The sequence below is a fragment of the Rhinolophus sinicus genome, chromosome 13, assembly GCF_057876585.1.
Source record: "Rhinolophus sinicus isolate RSI-liver-muscle chromosome 13, RSI-T2T, whole genome shotgun sequence".
NCBI lineage: Eukaryota > Metazoa > Chordata > Mammalia > Chiroptera > Rhinolophidae > Rhinolophus > Rhinolophus sinicus.
This window is the reverse complement of record NC_142513.1, coordinates 45,232,012-45,254,043: the sequence shown is the minus strand read 5'-3', so window position 1 is coordinate 45,254,043 and position 22,032 is coordinate 45,232,012. Positions and strand designations below refer to the sequence as shown.

The window sequence follows — 22,032 nt, the reverse complement described above, 5'->3', positions numbered from 1 at the left end:
GTGTGCAGTAATGCTGACAGCTCTGTGTTCTTTAGAAAACAAAACAGGAAAACTGAGCTTCAGGAGCTTCCAGGGGATTTCCTTACAAGGTTCTTATGTTCTTGCTCACCTTGTTCAGAACACAGCACTTGTGACTTGCCTATTTTCTGTGGTTTTAGCTTTAAGGATTTTTATGAGCTGGAACCAGAGAAGTTTCAGAATAAGACGAATGGTATCACACCCCGACGGTGGCTGCTCCTGTGTAACCCAGGGCTGGCTGACACCATTGTGGAGATGAGACCCGCTGCCTTTGAGTCCACAGGTTGCTGTGGGCACAGTTAGAGCCACAGCTAATGCCTTTCTGGTGTCAGGCCTGTTACCAGTGGGCGCTGAACAAGCAACAATCTGTTCCTTTGTGTGTAGACCAGCAGTGGCTCCTAGGTGGGAGTAGGAGGGGGTCCAACTGCCATCCCTAGACATGGGAGCGCTGAGCCAGACTGGGCAGTCAGTCAGTGACCTCCGGGGCCTATGGGGGAGTTCAGAAGCAAGGTCCTGGACTGTCGGAAGGACTGAGGTAGGGCCACCCGACTGAATGGCAGCCATAGCCCACAGCTGAAGAGGTTTTGTGAGCCAGAGACATGGCAGTTTGTTGACTTGTTCATATGCTCACTCAGGAAGGAAGGAAATGAGCCGCGTAGATGCCGGGGGTATGCTAGGCTCAAGGGTACAGCCGGTAGTTGTGCGTACAGTACTTGGGGTGAGGGCCTGCGTGGGGACACTGCCTGACTGCCGCTGTGTGTGTGTCAGGGAAGAGAGAGTGGAGCTGAGATCTGAAGAATGAGTAGGAGGTAGCTGAAAGTAGAGGCATGGGTGACAAAATGGGAGGAGGACATTCTCTGGCAGGATGGGTCTTGAAATGGGGAGAAATCATATGTCTATGATTCTCCAGGTAATTGGGGAGGGTTTCCTGACTGACCTGAGCCAACAGAAGAAGCTGCTGCCCTTGGCCAATGACGAGGCACTCGTCAGAGACGTGGCCAAAGTCAAGCAGGTAGGCCCACATGCAGCCTCGTCCTGCTGCCTAGACCTCGTGTGGGACTGTGTCCCTGACTGTTCCAGGTGTGAGGGGGCCCAGGGCTGCGAAGTCTACCCCCTCTACGCAGGTTTTCATGTGAGAACCTGACTGACCTCAGGTCACGCAGCACACAGGTGGGTGTGTGGGTGGGTGAGTGCAGACCCCCAGAGCAGCCTTGAGCATACCTTCACCCGAAGTTCTGTCCAGAGGGAAGCTCTAAAAAAGCTGATTCAGAGCTGTGCACCTGAGCCTCTCCCCACTAGCCAGCCTCACAGCTCCACAGGCCGGGGTCGCTGAGACTGTCCAGACCGAACGGGGTCGCCTTGATGGAGAATGAGGACTGATCGGGAGATACCGTGTGCCCCGCCCCCCACCTACCTCTGCTCCATGCCCAGAAAGAGCCCATCATTTGGAAGTCTAAATCCTCTCTCTCATCTCTCCTTGACGGCTCTCATCTGTCTCCTTTTATACCATGCAGACTAGTTTTCCTTTAATCTGCTTTTCTTATCCTTTGCTTTTCTCCAGGTTTGCTTTTTGGTCTAATTTTCCACTTATTTCTGCTGCTGGTGGTGCGTATGCACTCTCGGGGTCACACTTCTGCTGCCTCACTTCTCCTCACACGGCCACCACTCCTCAGCCCCTCAGCTCTGGTCTTCCAGTCTCCATGTTCTTCCTTGGGGCAGCAGCAGACATCCTGGGAGCCCCCTCCCTGCCACGTTTCTGACAGATGTTCTGAGCCCAGGTGGAAAGCCAAGCATTAGTTGGGCTTTGGGGAGTTTGTGGGGTTCGTTCCTGTGAACCATGGTCCAGCCATCCTTTCCCTTTATTCTCCCTAGGAAAACAAGTTGGAGTTCTCTGCTTTCCTGGAGAAGGAGTGCCAGGTGAGAATCCACCTCTCTTCCATGTTTGATGCACACGTGAAGAGGACCCACGTGTATGCGCGGCAGCTGCAGAGCCGCCTGCGCGTTGTCACCCTGTACAACCGTGAGAGCCCCGGAGTGCTCGTCCTAGAGCCCAGGCTGTTTCCCTTGCAGGCAGGTGGGGAGGGGCCTGTGTGTGATCGCACATTTATCTTAAGCATTATCTTTATGTTTTTCTGTGTGCTCAGTGCCTGAGTAGTTACGAAGGACTGGAAGGTGAGCTCTGCCTCGAGTCTGGTTGGGGTACAGGCCCAAGCTACATGAGGCAGGCAAACAGTTGAACACCTCAGAAGGGCCGTGGAATTTCAGGATCTGAGCTGGAGCCCCAGGTAGTCAGCATGGGGCCCGGTGTGGGGGAGCTTCGTGGGACTCGAAGGCGAGGCTTTAGTTTCAGTTCAGCTTTTGTTTTAAATTTAGTTATTGTCTTTATTAGACTTGCCTTGAGTTATTTGGAAAGATTTTACTTATTGGAGGCATTAAAAGAATACTTACTAAAAACCAAAATAGTATACATTAAATTTATACTTGTACCTTAAATTACTTAAGCAGCATTTAGATATGAGAGCAAATATGAATCAAAAACCCTCTAAAAGTAAATGAATATTTGCTAGGTTTACAAATATGATAAGAAAACCTTAAAGAATAACTTCATTTTTAAAGTTTTGTAATGTAATAAGTGAATATTTATTTTGAAAATGAAGAACCACAAATTACTCTTTTCAAGATAGAAAGCTCCTCTCAAGAGTATTAGAGCTCTTGTTATAAATAAATAAGACTCAGTCAGGTGGAGGAATGCAGTCCCTGTGAGACAGTTGAGTAATAGGGTAGATGGTGTTGAGGCTTGAGTGTTTCTGATGCTTCTGACCCCGAACCTTCAGAGAAGCCTGCAGGTGAGTCTCCTCCTGTGAGTGGCTGAGGGAGGCACTTCACCATGCTTCCCTGGCCAGAAACAGCAGTTCATGGAGACCTTGTTCTGTTTTATTTGCCTTATTTTGCCATATTTTTCTTTTGTAGTCATGATTTTCTGCATTTTTTCATCAGTTCCCCAGTGGTGTTCCTGAGTCCCCTCTTTGAACCCAGTTTGTGAATAACAGTGAAATCACTGGGTGCCCCTTCCTTCTTCCCACTGTGGCCCCACCTGCAATCAGTAGTTTCTTTGTCACTTCTTTTGGTGTGTGCCTTTGTACTTCCATCATGCTCTCCTCCTGCAGGGATTGTCAGCTATTAATTACACCCTTTGATCCCCAGCTGTTCCGTTGAGGCTGTATGGGGCTCGTGCTCATTTCCTCCTCATTCACCGACCTTGCCTGTGAGTATGTGTGCTCATGTGTATACAGGTGCTTTCTCCATGGTTAGAGCATACGACATTGACACTGTGCTCTGCTGTCCTCATTCCTGACTTGATTTTTGCCTTAGTCTGCGGGTGAACACATTTGGTGCTCACTAGTCCTTTTGCAAAGCCGTCCTGACTGAATTTCCTTCTAGTTCACAACACTGCTCCCATGAACCACACTCCCCAAGTTCTTCCTTGTTCAGAACAATCTGTAGCCTTTCATTGTGAAGGACAGTGGAGGGTGACATTTTTAGTTCACTTTCTTTCCTTGAGCATCATTTAGGTCCTGTGCTCCTCTGTCTAGAGTGTGGGTTCTGGTGTGTCTTGGTCTCATATCATAAGTGAGCTGGTCACATTGCCTGTGTTAATTTTACTGCACTGTGTCTGCATGCTGGCCGCTGTGGGTCAGTTTTCCTGGTGCTCAGGACGTTCTTTGAATATAATTGCCATCTTGCAGTATTTCTAGGAATTTTTCTTGAAATATATTTAAAACATTTGTTGGAGCCACTGTTTTGGTTTTCTTCTTCTGGGACTCCAGCGAGGTGTGGGGGGTGGGGGTTGGGGAGTGGTGGTTCTCCTTCTATCTACCTTCTTGCCTATTGATTTCCCTCTGAACATTTCTAGACGTCTTTCCTTTTTTGTTAGATTCTCTGCTCTTGTTTCCATCCTCTGTGTGTCTGCTATGCTTTCTGTGAGTCTTTACTCCCTCTTGGCGTCTGAAATCAGGCTGCATTTACATGTGGTGGTTCTGCCTTTTTGCTCCCGTGTTCTACCAATTTTCATTTCACGTGCTCCTGTGTTCTGCCCTCTCCTGAAGTCTTGTGTTTCGGCTCTGTGGTCCCCTTTCCATGTTGATGGTCGTCACAGGTTGGAGATTCTCACAGGAAAGTTGGTTCCGCTTTCCCTTGTGTGTAGGGAAGCTGTGTTCATGTTTATCACTCCTAGATGAGTGAACTGCACTGCCCATGATGACAAGCAGGAGCTGCATGGAGCTTTAGGGCAGCTGCCGGCTTCCCCAAGGCCTGGTGGCTGCATCTCCTCTGCCTCTTCCAAGTCTACCTTGGCTCCCCTGGTTTCTCCCCTGTGTGCCTCTGCCCACTAAGATGTCAGACCCTCCTCCCAAGGTTTCCCTATAGGAGACATGCTGATGAGGTCAGCCTGCCTGCCCCCCCCCCCCCCAGGGCTCCTTCCCTGTCTCCCTTGCTCACAGCTCCTGTGGGGAGGCCAGGTCCCGAGACCCTTGCATTTGCAGCCCTGCCCCCAACCCCACTGCCCACCCCCCCACTCCGGCCCTCTGCCCCCGTGATCTGACAGAACTTGCTCCATGTTCTGGAGTTTGCATGTTTTTCCTCTTCCCTAGTTTTTGGTGAAAATGTAGTTAGTGTTTTTATTTTTTTCTGTACTTCATGTTATTTTGTCTGATTTCTGGAAGTGGGACGACTTAGAAGTAAGGGACAACCATGTTTCTACTAGGACCTGAAGTCAGAAGTTAAAGATAAGCCACAACTCTATTTTGCTTATGGCTTGTTCCTGGCTCTCCGATGCATGCTGTCTGAGGCTGCCTGTCACCTCTGAGTAGACACCCCCTCTCACACACACTGAAATTGAAAACTGGTGGCCTGGTGAGGACACCTCAGTTGGCTGGGGCTGCAGGTGAGGCTGCCATTGTAGCTGATCCTCTGTTTGCTCCTGTGCAGGAGAGCATCAGGACGGGAGTGGGGGGCTGGGGGTTTCACCTGTCACCCTCGAAGACTGACAGTGCCATTACCATGGTACTGGGATCACCTCTTTTTCGAGTGCCCATTATGTGCAAGGGCCTTGAGTACTGGTGACCAGATCCAAAGCAGGCTCCTGTGTTGGGCTGTTCTGTAAACAGGGGTGCAATTTTTTCTGTGGGGCTTTGGAGGAGTCTGCTCCTGCCTGGCCTTCCTCACCACCCTGGGACACAAGTGCAAACTCTAGGGTCCTCGTCCTCCTTCTGTAAGTGGGATTTCCTGGAGGGTTTTGGGGCTCAGTTGCTGTACCCTATCACCTGTGTCAAGGTTGACCTCTGCAGTTGCTGATCACCAAGGTGTGTAATAGGGCAGGGGTTGTATGGCTCTAGTTGCTTCACTCGAATCTCTTATTTGTCCTGCAGGAATAAAGAAGGACCCTGCCAAGGTCTTTGTGCCCAGAACTGTCATGATCGGGGGAAAGGTGAGATAATGACCTCTTTGCTTGATATTTGGCCGGAATGGAAAAACCACCACGCTTTTCAGCAGTGCCACTGTGTTCCAACTTGGGCACCAGTTGCCCACTGGGCTGGACACTGAGAGTGGCTCAGAGCCACGATGTACATGGAATACCAGTGGTTCCCGGGCCTCAAGGTATGACTATGGGCTGAGTTGGTTCAGTCTTCATCAGCTCAGCAATAGGAGGGAGCTGGGTAGGACCCCTGCCTTCCCAGCACATGGGATTGGGGGTCCCCAGCCTCGAGGGTAGCCCCCAGTGGCTTGCTGGCCCCTTCATTTGATGGGACGGCATTCTTTCTCTGAATAACCACCACCCTTCATGCTATGCCCAGGTTTGGGGCCCCAGCTTGCATCCCCACCCCCCCACTCATGTGCTGAAAGGACGCAGGTCACTGGCTGCTTCATTGACCAGATGTGAGCCCAGTCTGAGCTCAGACTGGCTTTATTTCATTTTATTTACTGTGCATTTGCTTTGGACATGCTGTTGTGGAGTCTAGCTTATTTAGGCATTGCTGGGTCTCATCATTGCGCTCTGCACTCTAGGGTCAGTGTCCCACTCTCTGCCACTTTTTCCCAGCAGCCTGATGTCATCAGAGAGTGTGAGTTGCACGGGGGCGCATCTTCTTTATGGGGGGCATCACAAGGTGGGGCCAGGCTCTGTCTTCTGCTCCGACTCGAGCATGTATGAAGGTGGACAGTAGGTTCAACCCCTCCGTAAACCCACCAGCTTCAGACAGCAGCACACTCCCACCTTGTTTGGTCTCTGTCCACTCCTCCAACTCCTGCTGCTTCTGAAGCACATTCTAGACAACATTTAGTTTCATTTGTCAGTATTTCAATATGTATGTGTATATCTTAGAGATACGGACTTTCAAACAGTGAAAAAAATTCTAATTATTAAAAATTTCAAGCCTAATCCAATTAAAAAATGGGGAGAGCGACTTCCGGAAAAATGGCGGCGTGAGGTGAGCCTCTGTAAAGCTCCCCTGGAATTTACAAAGAATCGAACAACAAAAACTCCACAAAGGACTCCCTGCACAGCACACAGGCAAGACGAAGAGGCCCACTACCGACTGAAATCACCTACAGGTGGGAGATTCGCGCGAGTGGGGGAGGAGGAAAGGGAGAAGTGCACGGAGACGGAGCCGCGCGGGCGCAGCATGCAGACCTCGCTCAGTGCGCCGAGCTCGCTGCTTCCCGGAACTACCGCAGCTGCGGGAGAGGGAAGAACTCGGACTGCTAGGGCTCCGCCAGGGCTCCACAGGGCTGAGGGGACAGCATATAACACGGCTGAACCCAACGCTCACGGCAGAGACCTCGGAGAAAAGACTGAGGGAAAAAGGCTGTAAACGGTGGTTTAAGCCCGCACTGCCGAGCAGAGAACGGAAGCCTTAGGCACTGAGACTAGCCGCCCCCTCCCTCCCCTCCCAGAGCTCGCCCCGCCCCCACCTGCCCGGTGCTAGAAGTGGAACAGTAGCAGTGTGAGATCAAAACAGCAGAAAATTTGCTGTTTTGTGAACTGTGGACCGCAAACACAAATTCACAGCCCAACTAGTTCCAGCAAAGGGGAGAGAGCTGTGGAAGCAGGACCGGCTGTGGTGGTGGTCACCGCCATTGCTCTGGGCCACCTCTCACAACTCACCCCGCCCCTGACCCCACCTATCTGGGCGGATCCCTGCAGGAGTAAACAGAACTGCTGAAACATACGGGCTCTGAATCAGGAGCTGGAAGAGCTTTGGAACATCAAAAGCTCTCCACATACCCACCGGGACCTAGACGAACTTTTAACAGAGGAGAAGCCCGTCTCCCAGGGAATCCCCCCATTGTGAGAGAAGCTAGAGTAGTGCAGAGAAAACATAGCACTAACATGTGGGAGAAGAAAAATAAGTTGCAGTTGGAGAAATAATAAAACATTCTACCAACAAGTACTGGCAAACAAAAGAAAGACCGCTTTCTATCAACCTATTGCAGAAGTCACTCCTGTAGATGTCTAGGAAGAGAAATAGTAAACCAGTAATCGCCATGAATAACCAAGGCAACAAGATAGCTCAGAAAGAAAGTGAAAAATCTCCAGAGAAGGCACTTAAAGATACAGAAATATGTGACTTAAATGACAGAGAATTCAAGATTGCAGTTCTGAAAAAACTCAACGAGATACAAGAAAACACAGATAGGCAGTTAAATGAACTCAGAAACTCAATCAAAGAACAGCATGAGCATTTTACGAAAGAGATTGAAATCTTAAAAAAGAACCAAATAGAATTTCTGGAGATTAAGAACTCAATAGAAGAAATTAAGAATGAAATAACCAGCTTAGGTAGTAGAGTTGACCAGATGGAGGAAAGAATCAGTGACATCGAAGATAGAAACCTGGAAATGACACGGATGGAAGAAGAAAGAGACTTGAGACTTAAAAGAAATGAAAGAACACTACAAGAACTTTCTGACTCCATCAGAAAGAGCAATATAAGAATAATGGGCATACCAGAAGGAGAAGAAAGAGAGAAGGGAACAGAGAATATATTCAAACAAATTGTCGATGAGAACTTCCCAAATTTGTGGACAGAACTGGACCCTCGAATCCAAGAAGCAAATAGAACACCTAGTTGCCTCAATCCCAACAGGCCTTCTCCAAGGAACATTGTATTGAAGCTGTCTAAAATCAACGACAAAGAAAGAATCCTCAAGGCAGCCAGGGAAAAGAAGACGGTAACTTACAAAGGAAAGCCCATTAGATTATCATCAGATTTTTCAGCAGAAACTCTACAAGCCAGGAGGGAGTGGAACCAAATATTCAAACTATTGAAAGAGAGAAATCATGAGCCAAGAATACTATATCCAGCAAAGATATCCTTTAGATATGAAGGAGGAATAAAGACCTTTCCAGACATACAGAAGCTGAGGGAATTTTCCAATACATGACCTGCACTACAAGAAATACTAAAGGAGGCTATTCGACCACCATCAACAGGGACAATTTGTGGCAACCAAAACTCAAAAAGGGGGAGAGTAAAGGCCTGAACCGGAATATGGCAATGGAGAAAGTAAGCGTGCTGAAGAAAATGGAATACTCTAATTATCAAACTTTCTTTTACATAAACTTAAGGGTAACCACTCAAAAAAAATCCAGAATTGAAATATATACTGAAATAAAAGAAGAAACAGAGGGAAACATCATAGAATACCACCACACAGAAATAATAAACAACAACAAAAAGGCAAAGAAACAATGGAGACACAGCCTTACCAGAAAACTAAAGATAGAATGACAGGAAATCCTCACATATCAATAATCACCCTAAATGTAAATGGACTGAACTCACCAATAAAAAGGCACAGAGTAGCAGATTGGATCAAAAAACTAAACCCAACCATATGCTGTCTCCAAGAGACACATCTCAGCTACAAGGACAAGCATAGACTCAAAGTGAAAGGGTGGAAATTGACACTCCAAGCAAATGGTACCCAGAGAAAATCAGGTGTAGCCATAATGATATCAGATGAAAACAGACTTCAAGGTGAAAAAGATAACAAGAGACAAAGATGGACATTTCATAATGGTGAAGGGGACTGTACAACAAGAAGACATAACAGTCATCAATATTTATGCCCCCAATCAGGGAGCACCGAAATACACCAAGCAACTACTAACAGAACTAAAGGGAGAAATTGACCAAAACACAATTATACTAGGGGACTTAAATACATCATTGACAGCTATGGATAGATCATCCAAACAGAAAATAAATAACGAAATAGTAGCCCTAAATGACACATTAGATGAAATGGACATAATTGACATTTATAGAGCACTTCATCCTAAAACATCAGACTACACCTTCTTTTCTAGTGTACATGGAACATTCTCAAGGATAGACCATATATTGGGACATAAAATCAGTCTCAACAAATTTAAGAAGATTGAAATGATACCATGCATATTTTCTGATCACAAGGCTTTGAAATTGGATATCAACTGTAAAAAAAAAACGGGAAAAAACACAAATACATGGAGATTAAACAACATACTTTTAAAGAAGGACTGGGTCAAAGAAGAAGTTAGAGGAGAGATCAAAAGATACATAGAAACAAATGACAATGAAAATACATCCTACCAAAATTTTTGGGATGCAGCGAAAGCAGTTTTAAGAGGGAAATTTATCTCCTTACAGGCCTATCTCAAGAAACAAGAAAACTCCCAAATAAATAACCTCATGTTATACCTTAAAGAACTAGAAAAAGAAGAACAAGTAAAACCCAAGGTCAGCAGAAGAAAGGAAATAACAAAAATTAGAGCAGAAATAAATGAAATAGAGAACAAAAAGACAATAGAAAAAATTAATGTGACAAAGAGCTGGTTCTTTGAAAAGATTAACAAAATTGACAAAACCTTGGCTAGACTTACTAAGATAAAAAGAGAGAAGACACTGATTAACAAAATCAGAAACCTAAAAGGGGAAGTTCTCACGGACACCACAGAAATACAAAGGATCATCCAAGAATACTATGAAGGACTATATGCCACCAAATTCAACAACCTAGAAGAAATGGACAAGTTCTTAGAAACATATAGCCTTCCAAGGCTGAACCATGAAGAACTGGAAAATCTAAACAGACCGATCACCAGTAACGAAATTGAATCAGTCATCCAAAACCTCCCCAAAAGCAAAAGTCCGGGACCAGATGGCTTCACTAGTGAATTCTACCAAACCTTCAAAGAGGATCTAATACCAATCCTGCACAAACTCTTCCAAAAAATTGAAGAAGAGACAGTACTCCCTAATTCATTCTATGAGGCCAACATCACCCTGATACCAAAACCTGGTAAGGACAGCACAAAAAAAGAAAACTACAGACCAATATCTCTGATGAATACCGATGCAAAAATCCTAAATAAAATTCTAGCAAATCGAATACAACAATGCATTAAAAAGATTATTCATCACGACCAAGTGGGGTTCATCCCCGGGGCACAAGGATGGTTCAACATACGCAAATCCATCAATGTGATACATCACATAAACAAAATAAAGGACAAAAATCATATGATTATATCAATTGATGCAGAAAAAGCCTTTGACAAGATACAACATCCATTTATGATTAAAACACTTAATAAAATGGGTATAGAAGGAAAATACCTTAACATAATAAAGGCCATATATGACAAGCCCTCTGCTAATCTCATAATTAATGGAGAAAAACTTAAGCCCTTTGCTCTACGTTCAGGAACACGACAGGGATGTCCCCTATCACCTCTGCTTTTCAACATAGTGTTGGAAGTCCTTGCCAGAGCAATCAGGCAAGAGAAAGAAATAAAAGGCATCCAAATTGGGAATGAAGAAGTAAATTATCACTCTTTGCAGATGACATGATGCTATATATAGAAAACCCTAAAGACTCCACCAAAAAGCTATTAGAAACAATCAACAAATACAGTAAAGTTGCCAGATACAAAATCAATGCACAAAAGTCCATTGCCTTCCTATATACTAACAATGAAATATCAGAAAAAGAAATACAAAAAACAATTCCTTTTGCAATTGCAGCAAAAAGAATAAAATACCTAGGAATAAACCTAACCAAGGATGTGAAAGACCTATGTGCTGAAAACTATAAGACTTTTTTGAAAGAAATTTAAGAAGACACAAAGAAATGGAAAGACGTTCCGTGCTCATGGATTGGAAGAATCAACATAGTTAAAATGGCCATATTACCCAAAGCAATATACAGATTCAATGCAATCCCCATCAAAATCCCAATGGCATATTTTAAAGAAATAGAACAAAAAGTCATCAGATTTGTTTGGAACCACAAAAGACCCCGAATAACCAAAGCAATCTTAAGAAAAAAGAACAATAATGGAGGTATCACACTTCCTGACTTGGCTTGTACTACAGGGCTACAATAATCAAAACAGCATGGTATTGGCAGAAAAAGAGACACATAGACCAATGGAATAGAATTGAGAACCCAGAAATAAAACCACATAAATATGGACAGATAATTTTTGACAAAGAAGCTAAAAACATACAATGGAGCAAAGACAGCCTCTTCAATAAATGGTGCTGGGAGAATTGGATAGCCACGTGCAAAAGAATGAAACTGGACTGCTATTTGTCACCATGTACCAAAGTTAATTCAAAATGGATCAAAGACTTAAGCATAAGACCTGACACAATAAACTGCATAGAAGAAAACATGGGTACTAAACTTATGGACCTTGGGTTCAAAGAGCATTTTATGAACTTGACTCCAAAGGCAATGGAAGTAAAAGCTAAAATAAACGAATGGGACTATATGAAACTTAAAAGCTTCTGCACAGCAAAAGAAACCATTGACAAAATAAAGAGGCCACCAACTGAATGGGAGAAGATTTTTGCAAACAGTGCCTCCGATAAGGGGCTAGTATCCAGAATATACAAGGAACTCATGCAACTCAACAACAAAACAACAAACAACCCAATTGAAAATGGGCAGAGGACTTGAAGAGACATTTCTCCAAAGAGGGCATACAAATGGCAAATAGACATATGAAAAAATGCTCAACATCACTAATCATCAGAGAAATGCAAATCAAAACCACAATGAGGTATCACCTCACCCCAGTCAGAATGGCTATCATCAACAAGACAAATAGTAACAAATGTTGGAGAGGCTGTGGAGAAAAAGGAACCCTCATACACTGTTGGTGGGAATGCAGACTGGTGCAGCCGTTATGGAAGGCAGTGTGGAGGTTCCTCAAAAAATTAAGACTAGAATTGCCATATGACCCAGCAATCCCTCTCCTGGGTATCTACCCAAAAAATCTGAAAACATTTAGAGATAAAGACACGTGTTCTCCAATGTTCATTGCAGCTTTGTTTACGGTGGCCAAGACATGGAAACAACCAAAATGTCCTTCCATAGATGAATGGATAAAGAAGTTGTGGTATATATACACAATGGAATACTATTCGGCAGTAAGAAAAGATGATATAGGAACATTTGTGACAACATGGATGGATCTTGAGAGAGTAATGCTGAGCGAAACAAGTCAGACAGAAAAAGCAGAGAACCATGTGATTTCACTGATATGTGGTATATAAACCAAAAACAACAAAAGAACAAGACAAACAAATGAGAAACAGAAACTCATAGACACAGACAATAATTTAGTGGTTGCCAGAGGGTAAGGGGGGCGAGGGGTGGGGGTGGGAGATGAGGGTAAGGGGGATCGAATATATGGTGATGGAAGGAGAACTAACTCTGGGTGATGAACACACAATGGGATTTATAGATGATGTAATACAGAATTGTACACCTGAAATCTATGTAATTTTACTAACAATTGTCATCCCAATAAATTTAATTAAAAAAAAAAAAAATTTCAAGCCTAGAGAAAAGTCGAAAGAATTGTGGAACATCCATAATGCTATACTTCTGCTGGACCGTTTCTCAGTAAAGCACAGACACTAGAACACTTTACCCCTCAGCACTTCACATGTCCACACAGTGATATTTTCCCCCAAACCACAGTACATACAGACTCTTTTTTTTTTTTCATTTTATTTTATTTATTTATTTATTTATTTATTTATTTATTTATTTATTTATTTATTAAATTAGTTTCAGGTGCACAAGACAAAGCAAAACTTAGACGTTTATCATTTATATCCCTCACACTGTGTGAACCCCCCTCCCCCCATCCACTATCCCTCTGTACGTTCCCAAAACCTCTCACCTTCCCCTTATCCCCACCCCCCCGCCCCTCTAGCAACCCTCAGTTTTTCCTCTGTTTCCAAAACTGACTCTGATTAGTTCATTCACTTATTCTTTTCTTTAGATTCCGCATATAAGTGAGATCATATGGTATTTGTCTTTCTCTTTCTGACTTATTTCACTTAACGTAATGTTCTCTAGGTCCATCCGTGTTGTTGCAAATGGTAAGATTTCTTTCTTCTTTATGGCTGCGTAATACTCCATTGTATAAATGTACCACAGTTTCTTAATCCAGTCATCTACTGATGGGCATTTCGGTTGTTTCCAGGTCTTGGCTATTGTGTATAGTGCTGCAATAAACATAGAAGTGCATAAAGATTTTTGATTTGGAGTTTTGGATTTCTCCGGATAGATACCTAGGAGTGGGATTGCTGGATCATAAGGTAGTTCCATTTTCAGATTTTTGAGATACCTCCAAACTGTTTTCCATAGTGGCTGCACCAATCTGCATTCCCACCAACAGTGCACCAGCGTTCCCTTTTCTCTGCATCCACGCCAGCACTTGTTGTTTGTTAATTTATTGATGATAGCCATCCTGACTGGGGTGAGGTGGTATCTCATTGTGGTTTTTATTTGCATTTCTCTAATGGTTAGTGAGGTTGAACATTTCTTCATATGTCTGTTTGCCATCTGTGTGTCCTTTTTAGAAAAATGTCTCTTCATGTCCTCTGCCCATTTTTTAATTGGGTTGTTTGTTTTTTTGGAGTTGAGTTGAGTGAGTTTTTTATAAATTTTTGATATTAACCCCTTATCAGATATATCATTGGCAAATATCTTTTCCCAATCAGTAGGATCCCTTTTTGTTTTATTGATGGTTTCCTTTGCTGTGAAAAAGCTTTTTAGTTTGATGTAATCCCACATGTTTATTTTTTCTCTTACTTCCCTCGTGCGAGGGGATATATCAGTAAAAATCTTACTCCGGGTAATGTCTGTGAAGTTTCTTCCTATATTTTCTTCTAGGAATTTTATGGTTTCAGATCTTACATTTAAATCTTTAAGCCATTTTGAATTTATTTTTGTATGTGGTGTAAGGAGGTGATCCAGCTTCATCTTTTTGCATGTGTCTGTCCAAGTTTCCCAGCACCATTTATTGAATAGACTGTCTTTACCCCACCGTACATTCTTGCTTCCATTGTCATAGATTAAACGGCCATATAGGGATGGATTTATTTCTGGACTCTCTATTCTGTTCCATTGATCTATGGGTCTACATACAGACTCTTGAACACTACCACACAAGACCATCATCACACCTAGTTATTAAAATCACGTATATTTTGAGCAATTTGTTTGAATCAGGACCCTGGAGATGGCTAGCATAGTTGATTGCTGGCTGTCTCTTAAATCTCTTCATTTGTAGGTCTTCTCCATGTCGCTCTTTTCTGCCCCCCTGCAATTAGTTTTGTTATAGAAATTGGTGTGTGGGGGGGGTGTCTTCCCCAGCGGGCTTTTCCTGACTGCATCCTTCCTGCATGGTCCAGTATGTTCCTTATTTCCCTGTATTTCTTTTAAGTTGGTAGTTAGTTTTAATAGACCTGTTCTTTTTAGCTCTTCATTTCTGAAAACTGACCAGAATTAGGAAACAAGTTTGAAGCTGACAGATTTTTGCACATGGTGAGGTGGCTGTCATGAGATGTGCTCCGTCAGAGCAGAGGGAGAGCAGGTGGGACATCACACCTGGTAGGGTTGCAAGTTCTTCTGCCACAAATCCGTTTGCTAGTCTGTGTGGAGGACACACAGGAATGCCATGGCCTCAGCCCCTCTGGGAAGCCACCCCTCCCTGATGAAAAGGAGTCAGCTCAGTTAGGCATGATCTCAGTGTGTCCAGCAACCAGTAACAGTGCCACTGAATGCAGGTGTGTTCATGCTGGGCTCTCCCTGCCCCTGTCCAGGCTGCTCCTGGTCACCACGTGGCCAAGATGATCATCGAGCTGGTTCACTCCCTCGGTGATGTCGTCAACCATGATCCAATTGTGGGCGACAAGCTCACAGTGAGCTTCCTAGGGAACTACTGAGTGTCCTTGGCTGAAAAAGGTACCTCTGGAGAGACTATGTTAGACTAGAAAGTCTGTCCCTGCCTGGGCGCGATGTGGGTGGTCATTGCTGGTCACGGGTTAATTCTGCCCTGGACACTAGGCTCCCCAGCCAAAGGAGGTCTTCAGTCTAGCATTGAAAGGCTTTCGGGAGCTCTCTATATGTACTTAAGTGCGGAGAACTACTCTCAACCTTGGGTATCCTTTGTCTCTGTACTTTCTTGCTTCTGCCCTGATCTTATTGTCTCTTCCCCTTCATCTCTCCTAGGCTTCTCAGTTTTTCCTTTCTGCTGCTGGACTTGCTCTTGCTGGCAGGACATGCTTCCATGCATCTGCCTTTTCCCTTCCCCTTCCCGATCCCCAGAGGATGCTTCTGCTCATTACCACCTGTTCACTCTCAAGAGCATTCATTGCCTGCTTCTCACCTGGGCCAGCACCAGTTTCTTTTGTCCTTTCCAAGGGCAACTCGGGGCCTGACATCTCGCCCTGCTCTATTGAGAGTTCAGTCTAGGGCCACTCCTCTTTGGGGAGACTTGCCTAGGATGTGTTCCAAGGAGAAGGTTCTAAAGAAGGTCCTGCAGCTAAATGTGCCTTAGAGCATGGCTATCCTGATCTGGCCTCTTCTGGGGATCCTGGCTGGGAAGCATCTGTCCAATCAAACGGTGGAAAGCTGAGCCTGGAATTCTGACACCATGTAGCAGGCCCCTCTGTGGTTCACGCAGACCACTTGCTGTTTCCTGGGCTTGTGTGAGTAAAGATGTGCAAGTTACTGGGCTCTCTCCTGCCAGCTCGGCCCATTATCAGAACCATCCCTGTGGTCCCCATTGCCACGAACCGTGTCTGGTTCAGTTGGTGTGGTTAGTCCTTCACTGAGCTTCTCACACATGGCCATTTGCTGCCTGGAACAGCTCCCTTACTGGTATTTGGGGCAGGCTTTTGGGTTTCTTTAGAACTGACCTTGAAGGTGTCCAGCCTGCGGCCAGTCTGGGTTGGACTCCCACAGCCCCTACATTGTCCCTCCGCTCTTGGACTTGCTGTGGCAATATTTCTGCCATCACATTTGCTGTGTCATGCTGCTAATGGGGAGTGCCTGCATTGGGACTGAGAGACCTATGTCTCTTTATCCTAATACCTAGGCTTGACCTTGGAAAAGGGCTGGGCTCTGGTCTTGTTGGCCTTGAATGCCAGCCATTGGGTTAGGAAAGTATCAGCTCCACAGATGAGCTGAGGATGTGGGAGCAGGGATGCCAAGGCACGTGGAACAGAAAGGCGCAGGGAACCTATGCTTGGGAGAAGCTGCATGGCCATTTGTGTGAACACGAAGAAATTGCCCCCACCAACACACACACACTTTTTTAGTCCTCTGGTTCCCTGAGTCTATATTCCTGTTGAAGTGATCTGGTGAGCCTTATGGGCTGATTGAATAAGAGAAAAGTGGTGTTGGGATGAAGGGGAATGATAAACCAACAGGCCAGGACCAGGGGCACCACCCGGCTTTGTTTGGGTCCTGGTCCCTGGAAGTTTCCAGAACAAAGGTCCTTTGCTACCTGCAAGGCTTCTCCTCAGGAGTCCCCTCGTGGATCCTCTGCCTCAGGCTGCCCTGGATCAAGGAGATCCCTTACAGGTGGGGTGGGCAATGCCTAGCCTCAGCTACCTTCAGGGCTCTGGTTCATCCTGGAGTGAGCACCAGCTGCAGGCCAGGAGGAAGGAGCAGTGTTTGTTGCCTTCCCATGGCTCATGCTGTGAGCGGTTGGTGGCTAACATGGCTTTTTGTGCCCCTCACCCCGCCCCATCCAGTGATTCCCGCTGCTGACCTCTCACAGCAGATCTCCACCGTGGGCACTGAGGCCTCCGGCACAGGCAACATGAAGTTCATGCTCAACGGTGCCCTCACCATCGGTACCATGGATGGTGCCAACGTGGAGATGGCTGAGGAAGCCAGAGCTAAGAACCTCTTCATTTTTGGTCTGCGGGTAGAAGACATTGAGGCCCTGGACCAGAAGGAGTGTGTGTCTCCTCCTATGCCATCAAGGACATGGCAGCATCCTGGGCACTGCCCAGAGCCCTGTGGAGAGCCTCAAAGGGCTCTCTGGCCAGGCCTCTGCTTGCCAAGGGGAACCCCTGCCCAGAGAGTGAGGTGTGGCTGCCGGCACACTGGCCTTGTCTGCTCACTTCCAGAGCACCAAGCATGCTGTCCAAGGAGACCAGTTTGGGCAGGAGCTGGCTGCTCTATGCTTCTTCTCCATGGCCCAGTCTGAGGGGTCCAGACCAAGTGTTTTCAAAAGGGTGGAAGGCCCTGGTCTCTGTCTGGGGACCCCTTGCGGACAGGGCTCTGATCACTCTTGACCTATTTGGGGATTTGAGGCTGATCCACTGCCGAGATTTCCTGCCCTAATTTTGTAAATTAACCCTTTTGTCTAGGAATAGTTTTAGATTTATAGAAAAGTTGCAAAGACAGTACAGAGAGTTCCAATTTCACCTGTTGCTTACATCTTGCTAATTAGTGTGGAATATTGTCAAAATTAATTAACCAATAGTATTATGTTATTTATTAAAGTCCATACATTTTTTCCCCTTTTCCCCTTTCTTCCACCTCCCCCCCACACTCTGGTTTAAGCCTTTGTTTCTCAGTCTAGTTGTGTCGCACACAGCTCCCTGGCCCATGCTGGTATTATGAGCCTTGCACTCCATTGCCAGGGTTGCTAGTCGTTGGTCGGCAGCTCACGGCAGCTTTCGCCAGCTGCTGGCTGCTCACGATGGCTGCCTGCCACTCACGCTGGCCACTGGCCGCTCATGGCAGCCCAGCTCCAGGGAGAGCTGTTGTTCACACTCTTAGCTGTACAGGGCGCAGCTCACTGGCCCATGTGGGAATCAAACTGGCGACCTGGCGTTAGGAGCAGGGTACTCTAACCACCTGAGCCACCGGGTGGGCCTTAAAGTCAATACTTTATTTGCCATGAATGTCTTGTCATTTTCTGTCCCAGGATCCCATCTTCTCTGGTCTGACAGTTGCTTAGCCTTTCCTCGTTTTTCATGGCCTTGGACACTCTTGAGAAGCCCTTGGCCTAATTCTGAACAATAATTAAAAAGAAAAGACAGTGTTGCCTAATTGCCTAAAAGCTCTCTGGGGAGTTGGTGAGGCCTCAGGCGCCAGCTAGGTAAAAACCTAAATGTCACCTTAAAAGTCAGAACTGCATCCTTACTTATCAGCCTAAGAACACACACACAATGTCCCATTTCAGACCCCCTCATTTGGGCTCTTTCTGCCCCATCCCCATGTCCTGGGATGTACATATCTGCCAAATGTCCTCTTTTCCCAGACTTCCTGATGGCCACAGGCCTGTTGGGTCCTGGAGGGTGCGGACGGGGGCGGGAGGGTGGAGGGTAGAGGTAGGGGATTTGGGGATAGGGGCGGAAGGGACAGGGGAAGGGGGTTGGGGGCAGAGGTGGGAGGGGGAAGAGGTTGGGGGCAGGGTGGGGATGCACAGCACTGCAAGTTCTTGAGCAGCTCTCTCCTGTGGGAATATTATGGAGCCATGTATGCTATTGTACATCTCAGGGACCACAGTTCTGTAAACAGTAAAAGGAGCAGGTGGGGTTGATTTTGTGCTCATAGCACCTCACAACCTCTCCAGATCCCAGCAGTCCACATGGCCAGTGGCTGCCTTGCCAGACCTCACAGGCCTGGAGCCTGGGGCAGTGCCGGGCCAGCGGTGTGCCCACCGCCTGCCCTGAGGCTCCTGCCTTGAGACACTGGGCTGGCAGCTGACTTGACCCACCTCCCCACAGGTACAATGCCCAAGAGTACCGTGACTGTCTGCCCGAGCTGAGGCAGGCTGTGGACCAGGTCAGCAGTGGCTTCTTCTCTCCCAAGGAGCCAGACGCTTCAAGGACATTGTCAACATGCTGCTGAACCAGGACAGGTGGGACTGGTCTCCCCTTGGTCCCTACATCCCTCCCCACCAACAGCTCAGACAGACGGGGCTCCCTGGTGGGCTGAAAATTGCATAATGTTGGCCTTGGTGAGACTTGTTCCTACCCTCCCCCAACTGTAGCCCATGGGCAGATCCTCAGACCACCCATCTGGAGAAGTTTCATTACACCCAGTACTGGAGCTTGAAATGGCCTCTGGCGGTGCTTGGCATGCTGTGGGGGACTCTAGTGGTGGGAATTGCCAGCTGCATGGTCCAGCTTCAGGCTCCCAGCACCAGCTGACCATCTGGATGGGTGTGACAAGTAGGAAGTGGTGTCACAAGGAGCTGATTGGAGGTGATTCCTGTGCCTTCTCTTGTACAGCAGTAGAGGGAGTGTGGGCAGGATGCTCCAGAAACCTCTGGGAGGCAGGCAGGGCAGGGTTGGGCATAACCCTGCAGTAAATGTGGGTCCATGGTGACACAAAGTGGTTAAAATGAAGTTAACTTGTGACATAAATTGCAGTGTAGTTAGTGTTTTATTACAATGCAATAGACACATGGTTATAACTCACCTTCAATTACAGACTTACTAACTTGGGACAGGTTGGCAGCACCATTTGCCACTGTGATAATTCTTTGCTCTACCCTGTTGGTACAAGTTGAGTCTGGCGAATGCTGAGAATTGATCCCTATTCCACTTTCCGTTGCTTTTGGGTTAGTTTTGTTTCTTTTTGATGAATGCTGTCAGCTGGCTTCAGCCAGACCAGATAGTAACCACACCGGTACTAGGGCTAGGAATTTGGCCCTGGCTGAGGTTTGTAATCAAGGAAAGAATTTTAATGATTTTATGAATCGTGTATCTCACTCAATTGTAAACAAAAATGCATTTCTGTATTCATAAATCTTGTTATTGTTGTTTTTTTGTTTGTTTGTTTGTTTTGTCCCGAGCATCCTTTTCCTATATAACCAGTTCTTGGCCCAGTTAGAACTGAGAACAGATGGCCACATAGAACTTGTTGCCATCTGTGCCCCTTTACCTTGGAGGTAACAGGCAGGAAGCCTCTCAGCTGTGCAGCCCTAACCCATGTGCACAAAGAGGGTGTATTATAATTACCAATTTCTATAAAGGAACAGGTAAAAATAAAACTTTTTGAGAATAGTGTCCCCAGACAGAAGTGTTGCTCACAGACGGGCTCCGTCACTCCAGAGCGTGAGGATGCAGATGGCAGCCAGGTAGCTGGTTTCCTGATCTCCTATCTACTGTTTCAGGTTCAAAGTGTTTGCGGATTATGAAGCATACGTGGCATGTCAGGCCCAGGTGGACCAGCTGTACCAGGTAAGGTTCTTGGGCCCCAGAGTTTGTGGGGGCAGTCGTGGTGGGGGAGCAGAGGGGCACATCTACATCCTGCTGTCTTGGGCTACTCCTGGGAGGTAACAGGTCAGCTTGTGGCCCAGAGCAGGCTGGCTGGGGATTCGGCAAACTGAGTCACATCCTGGGTTCAGGCTGTCCTGCACCCGGTGCTTCTTTGTCATCTTCTACTCAGGGGCTGTCTTAGCTGTCCCTCTGCTCTTGACTGCCATGCTGCTTTTTGTGCCTCCTTGGAGCCAGGCTGCTATCCATCTGGCATCAGTTTCCCCAGCAGGGGGGGTGGAGAAGGGCCTCAGCCTGCAGTCTGACCACCCCATGTTGGTGTGATCAGGGTGGGAAGGGGAGCAGGTGCAGAGTCTGACCCAAGAGGGACAGGCCTGGTGGGAAGTGCATACAGAAAGCGTGTCTAAAGTGAGAATGTGAATGATATCTTGGAGACATAAAGCCTTTGATATTTAGTAGAGTGAAGTATTTGTAGCTGTCAGAAGTGTTTCTAAGGCAGGGGTGCTAGAGCCAGCTCTCTACTTGGTGGTATAGGAAGCAGGACCAGGAGAAAACTCAAATGCCAGGTTTCTGTGTGGCGCATGTGCTTGGCTGCACATGGCAGCCCCATGAGACTGGTGTCCCCACCTTGGAGTTCACATGGGATCCCAAGGGAAGACCCAAGTCCTAATCTGGGGGAGGTGAAGGAGGGTATCCGTTGGTGCCTACTTCCCTCCCTTTTCTGGGTGTCCCACCGGTGTACCCCATGGAAGATGGCAGTGGGAGGGGACACTGGCAATGGTGGTGTGACTGCGAAGAATTTTGGCTTAGATGGTTTATTTCCCCAAACTAATTAAACAGGTTCTTGGACAAAGCCTGAGGGGTTTATGCATCTGATTTGTTGCCAGTCTTGGCCCCCTGCTTAGGAAGTTGTTGTCACTGCCTGCACTTGGGAAACAGCTCCTGATGTTCCTGCCTTCGAAAGAACAGGATGGGGCCTGGAAAAGGAGTGATGGGTGGGGATCTGGGTGGAAACTTTGCTTCCCTTAAACTGGGCCTAAAGGAGTGGCCCTTTTGTGGAGGCCCCTCCAGGTGTGGCTGTAGTCTGAGGGCAGCTGCCGGGCTCTGGTAGGCCCTGGGTGGAAGGAGACCGCTTTACCACTTCTCCCTGGGAATTGGATCCGCCTGGTGGCATATACTCACCTGGTAGCGTTTCTGTCTTTGTTGTGTGGCCTGTGCCCTAGCAAGATGTGGAGCATTTCAAGGGCCAGGACCTACTCAGACTCCTGGCCCCTTCTATGTAGTCATTTGGTAGCTTTTCTGGTTCTTCGGGCCCATTTTCAATGAGCTATGATTGCCATTTTCTCCTCTTCCATCAGGCTGCCCAGAGCGAGGGCTAAGAGCTCATCTGGGAACATCCTAAAATTCTGGAACT

The 22,032-nt window shown here is 46.6% G+C and overlaps 1 protein-coding gene across 1 annotated transcript in view; it reads left to right on the top strand.

Moving 5' to 3' along the window:
* PYGB (glycogen phosphorylase B) overlaps window positions 1-22,032 on the top strand; it is a 52,788-nt gene that overhangs the window by 29,364 nt on the left and 1,392 nt on the right. The window contains 9 exon segments of the mRNA XM_088789444.1: window positions 159-267; window positions 929-1,030; window positions 1,891-2,038; window positions 5,445-5,503; window positions 15,192-15,333; window positions 17,130-17,337; window positions 19,122-19,213; window positions 19,216-19,255; window positions 20,516-20,582. Of these exon segments, the coding sequence (XP_088645570.1) occupies window positions 159-267; window positions 929-1,030; window positions 1,891-2,038; window positions 5,445-5,503; window positions 15,192-15,333; window positions 17,130-17,337; window positions 19,122-19,213; window positions 19,216-19,255; window positions 20,516-20,582 (967 nt within the window).